General features: G+C 44.3%; 1 protein-coding gene across 18 annotated transcripts in view; it reads left to right on the top strand.

Moving 5' to 3' along the window:
- Positions 1 to 18,046, top strand: part of si:dkey-178k16.1 (band 4.1-like protein 1) — a 73,930-nt gene that overhangs the window by 48,820 nt on the left and 7,064 nt on the right. For 2 of the 18 annotated variants that reach the window (XM_064306516.1, XM_064306518.1), the window contains exons 11-22: positions 197 to 372; positions 1,278 to 1,474; positions 1,800 to 1,835; positions 3,866 to 3,904; positions 5,597 to 5,629; positions 6,506 to 6,682; positions 8,957 to 9,043; positions 9,682 to 11,283; positions 13,407 to 13,457; positions 14,200 to 14,550; positions 15,164 to 15,292; positions 15,954 to 16,028. In XM_064306516.1, the coding sequence (XP_064162586.1) occupies positions 197 to 372; positions 1,278 to 1,474; positions 1,800 to 1,835; positions 3,866 to 3,904; positions 5,597 to 5,629; positions 6,506 to 6,682; positions 8,957 to 9,043; positions 9,682 to 11,283; positions 13,407 to 13,457; positions 14,200 to 14,550; positions 15,164 to 15,292; positions 15,954 to 16,028 (2,953 nt within the window). The remainder of the gene's footprint in view (positions 1 to 196; positions 373 to 1,277; positions 1,475 to 1,799; positions 1,836 to 3,865; positions 3,905 to 5,596; positions 5,630 to 6,505; positions 6,683 to 8,956; positions 9,044 to 9,681; positions 11,284 to 13,406; positions 13,458 to 14,199; positions 14,551 to 15,163; positions 15,293 to 15,953; positions 16,029 to 18,046) is intronic. The other 16 variants (XM_064306519.1, XM_064306520.1, XM_064306521.1 and 13 more) reach the window with 16 other exon arrangements.

Here is an 18,046-nt window from a genome sequence, read left to right as displayed (position 1 = left end):
GTGTGTTGTTGTGCTATTTCTTTTTAACTTGGAGTTGTGTTTTGTTGCTGCCAACTTGGCCAAGATTCTTAAAGGAGTTCCTGGTTAAAAAAGGAGAAAAAAATATTGATACTGGAAAACAAATTGTAGTATGTTTCCCAGGGTTTGACCAGTCACCCCCCCTCCCCCCCTCCGCACACCTAACCACCTCCCTCAGGCTGGTGTCTCCAGAACCTCCGCCTAAAGGCTTTCTGGTGATGGGCTCCAAGTTCCGCTACAGCGGGCGTACGCAAGCCCAGACACGCCAAGCCAGCGCTTTGATCGATCGCCCTGCACCACATTTCGAGCGCTCTGCCAGCAAGAGGTACCTGCTGTCCCGCAGCCTGGATGGAGGTGGGTACCACTGAAGCAATCCCCACACCCCCCCCCCCCCCTTCCCTGTCTCTGTCTCCCCACTAATACTGCACTAAACCCCACTAACATCTACCCCTTTTAGCTATGGGTCATTAGTGGGAGCTGTTTCAGGCATACATGTTTCTGCTGGGATGCATCAGTTTGTCATCCAGTAATATTCAGTCAATACATGAATCAATCAGATTTAATTTGATGCAGCTGACTTCTAAAAAAAAGTACAGTTACATTAATATTAACGTTATATTAACGTTAATATACATTTGATAAACAGTGCACTACACATAGTTTGTGTAGCTAAATAACACCAAACTACACATAGTTTGTGTAGTTTGGTGTCATTTTGGGTGGGACGGTGGTGTAGTGGGCAGCACAGTCACCTCACAGCAAGAGACCTCGTGTTTGTGTGGGTTTCCTCCGGGTATTCCGGTGTCCTCCCACAGTCCAAGACATGTACGTGGGCTAATTGGAGACTCTGTATTGCCCATAGGTATGAGTGTGTGAGTGAATGGTGAGTGAATGGTGTGCTCTGTGATATACTGGGGGCCTGTTCAGGGCGTATTCAATGCGCGCCAGGATAGGCTCCAGCACCCACCGTGACCCTGACCAGGATAAGCGGGTATAGATAATGGATGGATGGATAGATTTTCTTTTAACTGAAATTATAAAAGGAGCTTAAAATATTAATATATCCTAAACAGCTAGAGAGTAAACAGTGAGCATCTTGAGCTCAGATGTTTTTGTCTGAAGACATGGGTTTTTTTCCCCCATCTGCTCCTGCTGCCCTATAGCGTGTCCCCTTTGTGTGTGGTGCCCTGCTTCCCTCGCCCGCCCCTGTCCTGCTCTGTCCTATCCCCTGCTCTTCCTCTCACATTTCTGACCAGCAGAATTGTCCCGCTCAGCCTCTGTCCTCGGAGAGAACCAGGACGGCCTATCCCAGCGCAGCATCAGCGAGCGCCAGCCCCACCCATCTGGGGATGAGGAGGGTGACGCCCTGGACCAGACCCTGGTCCAAGACCAGGACAAGATCCAGGATGAGAACGAGGAAGGCCCCATCACGCCCACAAAAAAGAGGGAACTGAAGGTAGGGTGCATACGAGGCCTTTTGGAAGTACTTATATCAGGTCTCTGCTCGGCCCGTTCTTTACAGAAGCCATTTTTGTAAAGAATGTGCCTTTTTCTGAGTGCCACCGTTATACAGCTCCTCCTGCTTCGGCTTGTAAGAGGAATCAGTCTTTGTCTGCTTTTTGTCCTGCTGTGAATACTGCTCACTTGAGCAGCTCTTTCACTTCACTGTGGAGATGTTTCCCATTGAGATCGATCTGATGAGCGGAAACACTCGCCAAATTGACATGGTCTTCACACCTGCGTTTTTTCCTTCTTTCTCCTTACTTTTAACGGGATGTCAGAGCGAAGAGCCGCCAACTGATGGTGTCAAACAGGAGGTACTTCCTGTCTTAGAAAATACTATTTCCTGTCTGTGCCTGCCCCAGTTTCTGTGGACCACTGTTTGTCCTCTGTACCAACTCCTCGTCCCTTGATATCCCTTGATATCCTTCAGAAATCACTCAAAACATCCCAAATTGTTGCCCTTATACTGTATTTGTATTTTTACAGTACAGGTATTGTGCTTTTTTGTTATTTTCATGGTTTTTGGAAGAAATAAACAACTCAGTTTTCTTTCTCTTCCAAACCAAATTCTTAATCATATCCATTGAGATAATTACATTGCTTTTCGTTGTCTAATTAAATGTTTGCAGTACTTTCGGATGAAGCAGCCAATGTCAATGTCATACTTCATCTATAGAACAGTAATCCTAACTGATGATGGATTCCATTTGCAAATACTGCTGGTTCCCTGCACAGCTAGCTTGCCTTTACATTTTTTTGTAACAAAACAGTGGCAGTGTAGTGCAGTGTTTTGGGAGTTGGGCTTGTATCTCAGAGGTTCCAGATTCAGTTGCTGGTTGGATCACTGCTGTTGTAGCCATGAGCAAGATACTCAGATTGCTTCAGGACACATCCAGATGTATGAAGGAGCAGTTATTTTAAACATATGTAAGCTGTGGGTAAGAGTGTCTGCTCAGTATAAGTCAGGTGCTGGGCAGGTTAATGTGCTGTGATGTAACAGATCTTCTGTTACATCACAGGTTAAAAAACCACACTCTTCCTGTCTGAAATACCAGTGACAGTCTTTGTTGGTTTACATTTCAGTGTGACACAAAAATAATTATTAATGTTTAATTTTTGAAGTAAGAAATTGATTTTTAAAAGTTTAAAAGTAAAATCCCCTGTCCCTTCTGATGTACAAATTTCTCAAATACAATTAATCACATTTGATATAATTAATAACAAGGATTGTCTGTCATCCAAAAAATGAATTCAGTCACTTGTGTAAAATTCATGCTGCAGGACCAAATCTGATCCATTAATTAATGTTCTAAATAAACTAATCTCGCATTTTGGACTACAAAATGAAAAAGTTTGGATTGATGCCAAAGAAGCTTTGGCATTACAAAAGCTAGATACATGCTGTGGTAAATGTAGGTATTTAAAGTGGGTGGTCCTGCTCCAGACCACTCAGTATTGACAGTTTTTTCATACCAGGGGTATCCAGTCTTATCCAGATAGGACTGGTGTCGGTGCCGGTTTTTGTTTTAGCCCAGTCTCCTGATTCTACTTACCAAGGTCTTGATTGAAGACTCTGATTAGTTAATCAGTTGAATCAGGTGTTGTAGTGCTGGGCTAAAACAAAAAACTACACTGCAAAGAAGTGTTTTACTCTTGTAATTGGACTTAAAATCTTTTTTTCTTCTTCTCACAAGTAGCAAATATTTACCTGCTTTTAAGTTACTATTTGTTTGATGATTTTCTTACTCCATTGGACAGCATTAGACATCCCTGCTTTACACTCTCAGAAAGTGTGTTAATATGGACATTCACTGAATATTATTCAGTGACCATGATCAGGAGCTTTGTCCTGTTCTATTAAAGGAAGAATAACATGGGTATCGGTCAACACTGAGAAAGCCACACAATTCCAAAGAAATATTCTTAAGTTTGCTTGACAAACCTGCTGGATGTTTTCGTGGAAAACATGACATCCAGCACAATATTACCGCAGGGTGAGAGATTGAGCTGCCTGTGAAATGCTGTTTTGTTTCTCTTTTTTGGGATGAAATGAGGAACAGGTGCACTGTTCCCAGTCTGATAGAGGTGACAGTAAGGAATTGATTCTCCTGAGGGGAAGAGCTTGGCTGTCATTGAAGCTCTTCGCTGTAGCCGTGTAAAGGCATCTTGTGATCACCCGGATTTATCTACTCCCTGTCTCCTTCACTTTCCTGTACCTGATCCGAATCTAACCCAGACTAATCCACTGACCCCCTCTCTCCTGTTCATCACCGAGCCCAAACTAGCTGCTAATGTGCATGGATTTCTACTAACCCGCCTTTTCTCTTTAACCCCTTGCTGGCAGAAGGAGGATGCAGAGTCACCTGTTGACTCTAAACAGGAGGTATCTTGTACTTAGTGGCCAGTGCTTGTTTGTCTGTCTACAGTGTATTGCTGTCAGTGTTATTGATAGGCCTCTTTCTGTTTTACTCTTTTGAAGTAATTGATTTATTTAATCATCTAGCTTACCAGTAGTGTAGATAACTGTAACTGACCATTAAGGAATTCTCATGATGATGCCATGATAGTTATTTGTATATGGTATGCTGAAAAGCAGTTAAGCTCAGTACAAAAAAACAAAAACAAAACCGCTTTGGTTATTTGCTTAATTTTGAGTATATTACAGATTGAAAACTAATATTAAAGAAAGATGCCTTAGCAATGTGGCAAATCTGTTGAGATAAGATCATTTATAGTAGCAGCAGTATAGGGGTGTCTGAGTGATCAGTGTTTCTTTAAGCTCCCACCTGTCTGTCTGGCAGTCAAATCCATTGGCTTCTGCGTTCACAGTGTGGCATCTCTTACTAGGAAATGATCCATTCATCATCTGCTTTTCCTTCTATTTTTGCACATGCTGTTGAGGGGTTTGAAATGCAGACTGTAAATTGCATCATTTTGTGATGCAGGCCATGCAAGCTATTTGCTGGTTGATTTAAAGGGATCTACGTCTTATCTAGGAAACACCCGCTCCATCTACCTGCAGCGGGCGCCACTTACATACTTATAGCTTATTAGTAGGGCCACCAGTTTATCTCTACTTGTTTTCTTGCATTGTGCTTCAGTCCTCCGCCAGATTGAGGTTGGGATTGCCTCTTTGTCAAGCCCCTTCTCAAACAGTTATCTCATTTGCACCACCTCAATAATCTTAAACTGATAAAATAATTGAGCACAGATGATGATTGACAGTGACGTTTACAAATTAAATTCAGTTTTATTACTTAGTACCCTGGACATCCTGCAGTATTTTTAAATGTTGTACAGGTTTTGTGAGAAGCAGTGAGAAATCCCTGCCTTAAAAATGAGAGCAGTAAGAGAACATTTAACAGAAAGTTTACTGGTTTTTGATTTTCCCTTAAGATCACTGATTGATTCAAACCCAGGAAACCAGGTGATCTGTGTTAACTGTGTAATCAACTGTTTTTCAATTGCTGTGCTATTCAAGTTTTGAATAACAACGAAAGCCAGCAGACCCTGCGGCTCTCCATGTTCACTTTCCTTCCTGGCTGTCCCCATATTAGATAAACTGATTGTTTTTATAAATGCCTCAATTTGAAACTCGATTGTACAATTAGCCACTTGACTGTGCCGTTGGAGTGCCTATGGGGACCCATGGAGGATGACCATTGTAATACAAGTTTAAATCTCAGCAGGTCACATGGTGGAGACAAACTGGTGGCCCTACATATTAGAGCTATTTCAGGTTGCATAGTTTTCTGTGGACCATCAACCTGCATGCCTGTGTTGATGTGCCAGGTGTGTATGTGTGATGTCTGTGTGTGCTTGCACGATTGATTCCTGGTTTTATTGTTTCTGTAAGCGGTGTGTGTATGTGATATTTTTCCCATGGACTTGTCCAGCCCTCTGTCCCTGGGGTCAGTAAATCTGTCTTTCTGTCTGCCTCCCTCCCTCCTTGACTTACTGGCTGCGCTCTCCCTCTTTGTCTCTGCACCCACTCCCACACCCCCTTAATCCTGCCTTTTCCCCGCCCCCTTCCCTGCCCCGCCTTGCCCCGCCTTAACCCGCCCTGCCCCCTCAGTTGGACCAGGATTCCACCCCTCGACACAAGGAGGTACTGCTCTTTCGGCTCTGCGCCTGCTGCCTGTGACACTCATCCGTAGCACTTGCCTGTGAGGAGCGCAAAGCCTCACAGCTATGAGGGAGAGGCTCACCACAGACATGCGCTGTGCTTCTCTCTGTTGTGACATGTGTCATGTGACTCAGCACTGGCACTGATACCAGGCTCCAAATGGAAAAGTAAAAAAAAAACACAAACAGATTTTTGATCCTCTAATGACATTAGCTGTTAAATTGTGGTGGCTGCATTAATGAAACATGTTACCAATCTTGGTAATACTGCACTTGTTTACCAGCCACTTGATTTGCATTAAGTTGAGTGAGTGGGAGTAATATTAAATAAGAAAGAGATAAAATGTATAAAATTATGAAATAGCAATTGAATTATAAAATAATTGATTATGAAATATATATCCTACACAGATTTCATTGGGGTGACAAGCATAATTAAATGTTTTAACACTAGGTTCCACCTTTCATGAAGACCAAACAAGTAGTAGAGAATCATGTGGACTTTTTGTGTTACACCACACATCAAGACACTCGATGAGGACATAGATTAGACAATTACGGTGCAATCACAAACAACGTATGTTTACTTCCTTGGGGAAGTTCCTGAAATTTAAAAGACATTAGTGTCAGGGACTGAAAAAAAATGTTTTGTGTTTATTGTCTGTAATGATAATATACTTATTATCATTCAGCCATTCCTTTGTGTGAATCAAAATCATTTCAATGTGGTCAACAGCATGTTGAAGCATAGAAGTTCACAGGGATGTGCAATATCTGTTGTTCTCCCTTTCACACAAAACAGTCTCCTCTCTGACTTCCCTACTTTCTCTGATCTGATCTCATTTTCTTTCTTCTGCAGTTCCTCGATAAGTCTGAGGATGTCCTACTAAAGCACCAGGCCAGTATCAACGAGCTGAAGAGAGCCCTAAGGGAACCCAACAGCAAGCTAATGCACAGGGAAAAGCGTCTGTCCAGCTCCTCCCCCGAGAAGCGCTTGTCGGGCACCTCCCCAGGGGGCACGCCTGAGAAGAAGGCTGTGAGTCTGGGCACAGGGTTTGAGGGAGTGGGGTCTTTGGTGGGGGGAGGGGGCAGGAGGCATTGACACATGCAGCACCCTTACAAGTGCTGACTCCACATGCACTTTTCGGGGAGCAATTTTCACAGTGACTGCTGGGAAGGATTTGGTTTTGTCTACACACACGTGTGCCCTGTCTGTGCATTTTCCAGTTTGAAACATGCTTTTGGCTACATATGGCTACAATGAGTTGACTCCATGTGTTGTGATTGGCCAACAGGGTCTCTCTCTCATATTATATGGTACAAATCAGAAACTAGATGCAGGGCACTTCCATGTGTGGTGCTGACAAATAGCACAAGCGATAGGACACATATGTTCCCATCATCCCTAAGGAGACACCTTTGTTATTTCCTTGTCATGTATGTTGATTTGGTTTGGAATAATCAGTCCCAAATGATCTGAAATATTAGTCAATTACATATTGTATAACCTCTGAAGAGCCAAAAACAGCACTTCAGTTTAGATCAATAATCCTGATGTGATTACATGCACAGTGATTAAATTGTACCAAACTGTAACTGATAATTAATTTATTTTGTAAATGCACTGTACTGTCCTTATTTTCAATGGGGAATAATCAATGGAGATGAGTGAAAATGTCACGAATAGCCAGTGGCACAGTTAAATTAATTCTGAGGATTTCATTCAAAGAGAACATGTCTTCTGTACTTTTAATCGCATGAATGCTTGCATAACTGCTCAATTGGTGGAATTTCTAAAAGGAATTGGCAAGTTTTTTTTTTTTTTTTGGAACAATGTGTAAAAAGAAAGATCTCTTTTTATATATTATAAATTTAGCACCCAGCACAGGGCTGAGCATATACAATTCCCACCCCAATTTGGAATGAACATCTGCAACCGCGTACAATCAGCTGTGTACATGGTGCAAACCCCACTGCTGATTCAGGAGGGCGTAGACATCCATGGTTCTGCTCCAAAACACTTGGTGCCACCAACTGCTTATTTTCTCATTTCAGAGTACAGCTAAGCTTGCATATAGCAAACTCAGGGGAAGACCTTTCACATAAGAAAAGGATCTTTCGGTGAAAAATGATCTCTTAAGCTGATGTGTCTTTCTGAACCTTTCGAAGACATGAAAATGTGAAGTTTCCATGTTTGCAAAATTCAACGGAATGCCATTTTTTCAGTTCAAGCATTACCAACATTAGCAATACTGAATTTATGTAAGACTAAAGAAAATAGAAAAGTTATTTGTTTTCCAACCTGGACCTACAAGCAGAGAAATGCTATTTTTTCAAAACAAAAACAAAACTCTGGAGCTTTGGTTATTCCCATGGTTATTATTGTGACAAAGGTGTTTGAGATGACAAGCTGCAATTCTCGAGATATCCCTGTTGATTTCACGTTCCATGTGTTTGGCTTTTCTGGGACAGGCTGGGGACTGTTTCCGAGCTGTCTGAGAACAGTGAAATGGTATCCATGGCTTATTAGGAATCTTGCAGGGTAGTGGACGCTATCTGTTGCATGCCTGGTTCAGAGGATCAGATTTGATCTTCCTAATGGAATAATGACTAGATGTAGCTATGTAGTCAGCCTCTAAGTAATGTAGGCTTTTTCTCATCCTGACTTACTGTAGAGGCAAATTAAAAAGACATTTTGCTTTTGATGCTGCTGAAAAATACAGTTTTGCAATTGCATGCACATCTTTTCTTTGTCTTGCAGACATATTTGACAGTCAGAATGTTAGGGTTGTGGGTGTACTGTGACTTGATTTGACATTTGTGTTATCTTAAATATCTTTCTGTACTGGCCACTTTATTCATTCAGATTGCATTTCAGGGCAGAACTGACAACCTCAAATTGAAAGGTGAACTGGCTTTTTGAAGAGTTACGTATGATTTTCATACTGTGGTTTATGAAGCAAAATGAGAGAAAAGTCATTAGGCATTCTCTGTTAAATGCAGCTACAGAGGCATTGTAATTGTTTTACACATCTATTGCCAGAATTAGCGGGATTGGATTTTTTTCACTTTCTTTCTTGATAGCAAATGACGCGGAGATGCTTCAGCGGGCCCCGTGATTATGTGCTGCATCTCTAAAGCACTGAGCTGATGTCACAACCGCGTTTTTTTGTGGTCACGTGTAGATTCGACCCAGCTGCAGTAAGAGGTGCATGACAGGCGGAATCAGGGGACAGGGAGAACCTCTAACTATTGCTCTCCGCTCTCTTTTTCACCCTCTACTGGTGGGTTTGGTTCGCCCTCCCGTCAGGTGTCGGGAACAGCAGGGGATAAGGACCCTGTGAACGGCCACTCTCTAGAGGGCTTCATCCAGAAGACTGTGGTGGCATCTCCAGAGGTTTCTCTTCTCTCTTCTATCTTTCTCTGCTGAGTAGTTATATAGATGTATATTGTAGTGACCTGCTGGCCTGTCAGCACAATGCCTTTTTTTCTTTTTTAGGTTAAAAATTATTTCAATGTTCTCAGATGCAATCCATCTAAAGGATAATTTAACTTAAAATACACTGTAGAATATGTCATGGAATACACTCATTTCACTGTTTGTCAGTAAAATATGTTCCTCAGGGTAGAGTGGTATAAAACTTGAAAATACCGTTTGAAATAGTGAGAGCTAATAATACATTGCATAAATTAGCAATGCATTTTTTCCTATATACAAAAAAGGATTACGAGCAGTGCAGTTTTCACAGAATACAATCTTTTAAGCTCTAACCATTTTATTTCATTTCCTCTACATCAGAACCAAGATCACTATACCACATGTGCACAGCATTGATAAGGCATATTGGGAAATGAAACAAATACAGTCGCTGAATATATTGCGAAGAGACAGTAAATGCCTTAACTCATTGAGGAAATGTATTATATTATATACAGTATATGCTGCCTTTTGTTGTGTAAAATAAACAGATACATGGTAGGTAGCATATCACAAGAATAGTCCATTCTAACTGTTTTTAATCCATATCAACATAGGGCTCTGAGGAGTGGGTTTTGATTGAGAAACAAGATACTTGTCAAAAGGACCATGAATCAAATGAGGAGAAGGGCAAAGCTGTTACCTCCCCACAGGCTGTAATGGCTGATTCAATGTGGGAAAGAAGGAGAGAGACGGAAAGAGAGCGAGAAGTTATCAAAATGATTCACATTGAGGTGACCAGAGAGGATGGCCAGGAAACAAGAGTACAGATGGACAACTTTCCATCACCAGTCGCACAAAAATCACAAAGTAGCACTCATCCAGTGGAAGAATCTACAGCCACGACCATGGAGACAAAGGAGCAACAGCCATACAGAGTTAACAAGGAGAGGAGACCTCAAAGCTTGAACCTTGGAATGTCTACGGAATTTGTGTACGAGATAGAGGGAGAGGGGTCTGATGGCGATGATGAGTCAGACAGTGATGGAGGACACTCTTCTTCAAGAACAGAGTCAGAGCAAGTGAGGTCTGAGGTCCAAACTGAAGAGCAGAGACCTGAAGAAGCTAGTCCTAGAGACGAGATGCCAGCAGTCTCTGCCAATTTGCAGGATAAGTACACTGATGGCAATGTGGGAGAAGACAAGAGGAAGCTTGATCTCAGTGTAGAAGAAGAGCGAAAGGCTTCTTCTCAGGGAAAGCTTGTCTCCATTAGCACAGAGAAGCTCACAGAGTGCAAAGGTGTGGAAGACAAACCAGCGGCTGAAGTTGGGGGCTCTGCAAATGGTCCTCTAGAAGTAGAAAAGAAGCAGGAAGTGCTGCTGGTGGCCATGGAAATGGAAGAGGAGCAAGCTGAACCAAACCACAGGTCAGCAAAGCCTGTAGTACATGAAAGCTGGGGGGGCTCACCAATTGAAACATTGTCTGAATATGCAGAAAGAATAAGAGAAGAGACTATAGAGACAGAAGCAAGTGATGGGATGCTGCCAGACACAGCCAATCAAAAGATGCCTGACCGTGATGGACAAAGAATTGGCACAGTGGAAGTGGCTAAGCTTAACAAGGCTGAAAGAAAGCCCAATCACAAAGGAACTGGGATTAATCATTCAGAAATAACCAGAATTGTGCCCCTCAAACCTGAACGCTCAAAAAGCTTAAGCAAAGAAGACAAGACCATGTTTACTCAACGAACAGACACTAATTCTGTGAGCACTGGGGCTAGAATAGATGACATCCAGATGGAGGAATCAGGAGACAGACTATCTTACAAGAAGATTGACGAAATATATCCTGCTCCTCCTCTACCATGCATGCATCCCGCTCCCACTTCCACTGAAACTCAGGAATCAACCTGTTGGCAAGCTGATGAATATGATGAGTCTCTCCAGCGCTTAGGGGAACAAGAGCTACAGGCTACATGGAACCTGGCAAAAGGTGTGAGTCCTGTAGAAGACGTGGTGCTCAGGCAAGACAAGCAGGATCTCTCTCAGACAAACCGGTCATCCCAACCCTTTGGTTCAAAGCCTTCGGCTTCCCATAGAAACGCACCTCCGACGCCTCCTGTTAAAACCCAGAAAGCCAGAGAGTCCGGACTCATACTACGGAACAGCCGCGTTGCCAGCAAGGACCCTACCCTGGATGCAGCCAAGAAGAGAAATGCGGTAACTCTGCTTGGCATCTGCTTTTCAGTCATTGGGAGCAAAGCATCGCATGAGCTTCAGACAAAAGTGCCCATCCATGCCCTTATTTGTTTTCAGTGACTTAAATATACATACATAAGACTTGTGTGCTTGTATATGAGGAAGGGGGGAAAAGTGTTTGCCACACTTGTTTGGCTTTGTCTCATTGGGCTGATGCCGTAGTGCAGCCATCAGTGCATAATCTCCTCCATGACTTCCGGAACTTACCCGGGTCGCCCCCCATTCTAGCCCCTGCCTCCCCTCTTTCTCTCTATCTTTCCCTCACTTCACAGCGCACTCTGTGTCACGACTGCTTGCGAATCAGTAGAAACAAATAGAAAGCTGTGTCTCTAAATCAGCAGATCAGCTTCCATGCTTTGGCTCTTGGCTTTGATCCCCCCTCCCAACCCCTGGACCTTGGCTTTCCTTCCAACACCCCTTCTATCAGCTCTCATTTTGGCCTGCTGTATGTTGGAGGGTTGCAAGGAAACAAAGGCTTCTGCATCTTGTCATGGCTCTGAGATTATTTTGACTTCTCTGTGTGGTCATTTGTTTAACAGAATGTATGAACAGAAAAAGTCAAGACTTTCAAACATGGAGTAAATATTTAGTTTGGGTTTGAGTTGGCTAAATGTGAGTGTCTTGTTACACAATATTTAATACCTGAATGAGGTTCTTTCATCGCCCATCTGGGTATGCTTCACATAATTACTGTATTCAATATCCGTGCCTGACATGACATACTTAATGGAATAGTTCAGTGTCTGTGTATTTCTACAGTATGTATTGTGTTGAATAACAATAAAATTAATGCTATAAATATTTTGTGATAATGATTTACAAAATCTTTATATGTTACATACAGTATAGAACATCCATGATACACAGAGATAAATGAATGGAAGGAATTGCAGTTCTCAGAGCATGATGTAATATCCATTACATTTTTGTAAGAAACATGGCGAAACATTGCATAATTTATTAAGATGCTTATCCTCTTTTAAAAGGTCCCCTCACAGTGCAAAGTAGACCTGTGCACGCAACTATAGAGCTCACAGTTTATACCCTCGTGGACAGAAGCTGGGGCATAGCGCCGCACAGTAGTTTCATAGTTGCATTAATTAGGAGTTGGCACATTTTTGGCAGTGGAATGAAGAGAATTTTAAATAAGGCTCGGATCTGACAGCTTAAATAATTGCGTGACTTTCATCTGAGCTAAGGTCCTGGACGCATTGGCACAAACAAGTTTGATGTACGTGATGTATGTGTGAGAGCACTGTTTTTGGTATGCTGCAAAAGCTGAGTCTGGTGGTAAATGAGTCTTCAGTTTTACCTTTTGAAAGTTTCTCACATGAGTATATTGTCCAGTTATGCCATAACAGGACGTTGTGATAAAAGTAGGGACCATTTGTATGTCACTGTCATGCAAGTTTTTTCGGTCAGCGTGGCTCTGCAGTATTTACAAATTCTACCTTGCGTTAAAATGGCTTTTGCCAGACGCTTGTCTCAACTATTCAAAGGTGTGTGCCCACTTCTGCAGAGCAAACTCAAAATCTTTTTTCTCTGTGTATTTCAGTGCAATCTTGAACCTTGTATGAAGGCAGTGCTTTTCCGTTTATGCTATTCTGTTAACGTGAAGATCTTTCAACATGTGCAATTTCCATGGGATGAGTGGTTGGATATTTCTCATAAAGCATCCTCTAACAATCTGTATGGCACCATTTTAGATGCATTAAGCTAACCGCATTGCATTTTGGGTGTTTTTTTTTTGTTATGCATACAAACCAACAAATAACACTGGGTTTAACATAATGTGCCATTACAAACAAAGGCAGAGTCTTGGTTATGTGGGATTCTATCTCGTGTATTGTATGGATGGAGACAGGAAGTTGAGCTGTCTGTGTGTAGCCACATTGCAATGGGGATATAAAAGAGCCCGCGGCTCTGTTCTCAGACAGGTTGTACCCTGTGCTGTTTATCTGACTGAGGGAAAGTGACGGTCTTGGCCCAGCCGGCGTGGGCCTCTGGCAAACAGTGTCAGTCAAAGCAGCGCGGGCCTAACTCAGGACCGTTCTCCTTCTCCCTTCTCCTTTTGACTTTTTCAGGAGCCCCTCTCCACTCCTGCAATTCACGAAGAGCCGCTAGATGAAGCTCAGGTTTCTCATTTTTACCTTGAATTAAAAACAAAAAAAAATTCTCCACCCGCCATCCATAATTCATGACTGACACCCCCGGTCCCCCCCTCCCCGCGCGCGGCTGGCTGGTTTTTTTTGCCCGTTGCCTCATGTTTCATCACTCTGGAACACATGCCACCCCGAGCAGTCCACTCCCCCCTGCATGCGCCCCTCATGTTCGCTGTGTGCATGCTGCATGTGCCCCCATCACCTGCTCCCAAGGCTCATTTTCTGTTACAATTTAACCCCCTCTGAAGCAATAAAGAAGTTGTGATTTTGTTAACTTCATAATTGTGTTACATTGTAAGAAAATTCCTGAATGTTTTAATGATGTATTTTGCATATTTGAGAAGCCATCTGGACACAGCTGTCGTTCATGCGGTGGGGACCCGTGTTTCTCTGTGACATGCTGTTCCATCCCTCTCCTGTGCTGTATCATCACTGTCTTCAGTAGGAACTCATTTGTCCTCTCCTCCGTGGACATGCCACAGATTGCATGCTGTCGGGGACGACTCCTCTGTCTCTTTCATGGATCATTACCTTGACAGAAAGAAACCATCATGTGGTGTGAAAGCTCCCACACTGATGTGAAAACTCAGGAGCTGGAAGGAGTCCCCCCCCCCCCGCACCATTGGTCATTGCCATCCCATCTCTGGAGGGGTCGCCCCGGCAGCCCTCTGATCTGGGGGCGTGGCTGCTCTCTGTCTCCCTGTGTCCCATCCAGAGAGAGCCCTGGGAGAGGCGACCGGGCTCCGCCTGCGAGGATGACCAGGACCGCGAGACGCTCTACATGAAGGAGACCCACCTGGGCATCGAGCGCAAGTGCTCCAGCATCACCGTCAGCTCCACCTCCAGCCTGGAGGCCGAGGTGGACTTCACCGTCATCATGGACCTGCACACGGGCATGGAGGAGTTCTCCAGGGGCATGACCGAGCTCGGGGAGAGGGACCGCCTGCCCGAGGTGGGGCGCGACGACTTCGAGGAGACCTCCCGCTTCTACTCCGCCCGACTTATGGCCATGCAGGACAAATCCCCTGTGGAAGACAGGCCCCCCGAAGAGCGTGTGCCCTATGAGGTAGATAGACCCCACCCATTCCCCCTCCCCCTCGGCCTAGGGGACATCCTGCCACTCATCAACAGAACTGCATCAGCATGCTTCGACCCCGCCTCCCCTTCTGCTGGACCAATCAGCTCTCACCTCGCTTTTACTTTATCAATGTACTTTTATTCATTTATTATTTATATTGTATTCATTATATTATTATTTTATTATTTATTTATGCATTTATTTATTCATTTATTTTCTGCCTGTGTTTTCATGCATTTTTTCTTTGTCATCCCTATTTTTATTTTGATCTCTGTGGCCAGCTTCAATTCTGTAAAATGTTTTTTTTTTTTTTTTTCAATCAATGTCACTCATCATGGTTTTATGTATTATTTTTTTTCCCTCTGACAATGTTGTGCATGCATATAAACTATACACCCTGAGGCTCCAAGGTTTAAGTGATTAAAGTGTCTGGTTTGTATGTTAATCAAGAAAAAAAAGAAAGCAGTGAATTGAGGGGAATGAGAATAGTGTGGCTCAGATGTTGGGATCCTGCTTTAAGGTTGCTGTCCTGTTTAGGGTGTGGGTTTTGGGGTTTTTGTGCTTCTCATTCATCGTGTGCGTTTGCCCCGTTTTCCCCCAGCCCCCTGTCGCCAAGAAAGAAGCCAGTGCTGTGAGTGCTGCCCAGCAGCTGAAGAAGACCGACTCCAAGACGGAGACGCAACCCAACGGGTCAGAGGTCACCACCACCATCATGGAGCTCTCAGAACAGGTGCTTGATCTCTCACCTGTACCAGGCTCACTAACTGTTCCAGCATGAGGAACGGCTTAAAAACACACCAAACAGAAATCCTAAACAACTGAAATGAAATTTGGCAGTTTGTGGCAACAGAGTGAAATAATTGGTCATTGATACAAAGGTATCTTTTTTGCTTCGAAATAAGCATAATAACATGTATTTATTTTGCTTGAACCAGACACAAAGGAAACTGAAATACCAATTTGGTAAAAAAGGAACACATTCAGAGCAGTTTTTGTTTCCTCAAACCGAGAGCACTTAATGACTTCACTTACAAGAAAAATTGACGTTTTTTGTGCCGGCATAAAATAATGAAACGGGTGCCAAGTAACAAAATATCGACAGAATTAACAAGGGTGAAAAACAGTCATTCCATTCATCTTAAGAAATCATACACAATGCTTAAGCTTCCCCACAGGTGTCTTATTAAAACTGAATTAAGCCTTCCTGCCCCTTCTGTCGATCTCCATGTAATGATGAAGATAAGCCATGCTAAAGATTTTCAGCAGTTGTCTTATGAAGAAGAGTTTACTTGAAAGTTTCCAAAATCAATGACAGCAGTCACTTGGGGTCTATAGGCAAATGTATTATTAATTCAGATTGCACCGTGAATGAGTCTGTCTCTGTGTGACAGATTCAGAGTGATTTCAACTGTCAGGACCCCCAAGTCCCCTGCACTGATGTCATACAACCAGCAGAGGGCGACCTGGTATGTTTTCTTATATGCTGTGTGATTTTCCCCCCTGATGGGAGAATGGGGTTTCGTGAAACAAAACATGGGGACGGATACTGTTAGTAATTCACAGTTTTGAACCAGTTATTATTTTTTTCTATAGAGAAATAATATGTCGATTGTTTAAACAAGTAACTAACTAATTGTTATAGCTCCATCCATAATGGAATTTATGTACCCTCACTCAGTGAGTGCAACTATTTTACAAGCATGAATATGCTGACCATATGATTAATAGTGAGTATTTTATTTATTGTCCACTCATGGGTTGATCACACCATTTCCCAAGGCAGAAATGATTGTCTGCATGGTTGGTTTGCCACAGAACAGTGCTTTAAGGTTTTAATTCACGTCATATTCACATTGTTACATACAGTAAGTAAGAACAATGGCAAAACAGGTCCATCAGCTAAAAATCTTTTGAAAATCTGCAGTAATAGTAAAGAGTTGTTCATATCATGAAGCTGTTGTGGAACAATGTGGTATGTACTGCACCACTGCACTGTAAGCTTTACCTTGTAGCTGCATGTTGAACCCTCCATGAGACCATGCTGCTGCTCCAGGAATCCACACCGCTGCTCTCACTGTGGGGACTGTGCTGCTGGTCTCTGTGTGGAGACCACACCGCTGCTCTCACTGTGGGGACTGTGCTGCTGGTCTCTGTGTGGAGACCACACCGCTGCTCTCACTGTGGGGACTGTGCTGCTGGTCTCTGTGTGCAGACTACAGCGCTGCTCTCACTGTGGGGACTGTGCTGCTGGTCTCTGTGTGTAGACCACACCGCTGCTCTCACTGTGGGGACTGTGCTGCTGGTCTCTGTGTGTAGACGGCACCGCTGCACTCTGTGGGGACTGTGCTGCTGGTCTCTGTGTGGAGACCACACCGCTGCTCTCACTGTGGGGACTGTGCTGCTGGTCTCTGTGTGGAGACCACACCGCTGCTCTCACTGTGGGGACTGTGCTGCTGGTCTCTGTGTGGAGACCACACCGCTGCTCTCACTGTGGGGACTGTGCTGCTGGTCTCTGTGTGGAGACCACACCGCTGCTCTCTCTGTGGGGACTGTGCTGCTGGTCTCTGTGTGTAGACGGCACCACTGCACTCTGTGGGGACTGTGCTGCTGGTCTCTGTGTGGAGACCACAGCGCTGCTCTCACTGCGGGGACTGTGCTGCTGGTCTCTGTGTGTAGACCACACCGCTGCTCTCACTGTGGGGACTGTGCTGCTGGTCTCTGTGTGGAGACCACACCGCTGCTCTCTCTGTGGGGACTGTGCTGCTGGTCTCTGTGTGGAGACCACACAGCTGCTCTCACTGTGGGGACTGTGCTGCTGGTCTCTGTGTGGAGACCACACCGCTGCTCTCTCTGTGGGGACTGTGCTGCTGGTCTCTGTGTGGAGACCACACCGCTGCTCTCTGTGGGGACTGTGCTGCTGGTCTCTGTGTGGAGACCACACCGCTGCTCTCTCTGTGGGGACTGTGCTGCTGGTCTCTGTGTGGAGACCACACCGCTGCTCTCACTGTGGGGACTGTGCTGCTGGTCTCTGTGTGGAGACCACACCGCTGCTCTCACTGTGGGGACTGTGCTGCCGGTCTCTGTGTGTAGACGGCACTGCTGCACTCTGTGGGGACTGTGCTGCTGGTCTCTGTGTGGAGACCACACCGCTGCTCTCACTGTGGGGACTGTGCTGCTGGTCTCTGTGTGGAGACCACACCGCTGCTCTCTCTGTGGGGACTGTGCTGCTGGTCTCTGTGTGGAGACCTCACCGCTGCTCTCACTGTGGGGACTGTGCTGCTGGTCTCTGTGTGGAGACGGCACTGCTGCTCTGTGTGCGGAGACAGAGATACTACACTCTCTGAGAGGACCAGGCTAATGTTCTGTGCTTTGAGACTGCACTACTGCACTCCCCGTGGGCGCCACACTAATGCACTGTGAATTGGGATGATGCTGCTTGTCTCTGTGTGGAGTCCATGCTTGTGCCGTCTGGTGGTGGTGGTGT

Source organism: Anguilla rostrata, chromosome 13, assembly GCF_018555375.3.
Source record: "Anguilla rostrata isolate EN2019 chromosome 13, ASM1855537v3, whole genome shotgun sequence".
NCBI lineage: Eukaryota > Metazoa > Chordata > Actinopteri > Anguilliformes > Anguillidae > Anguilla > Anguilla rostrata.
The sequence above is the reverse complement of the archived record's forward strand: the minus strand, read 5'-3'. Positions and strand labels throughout refer to the sequence as shown.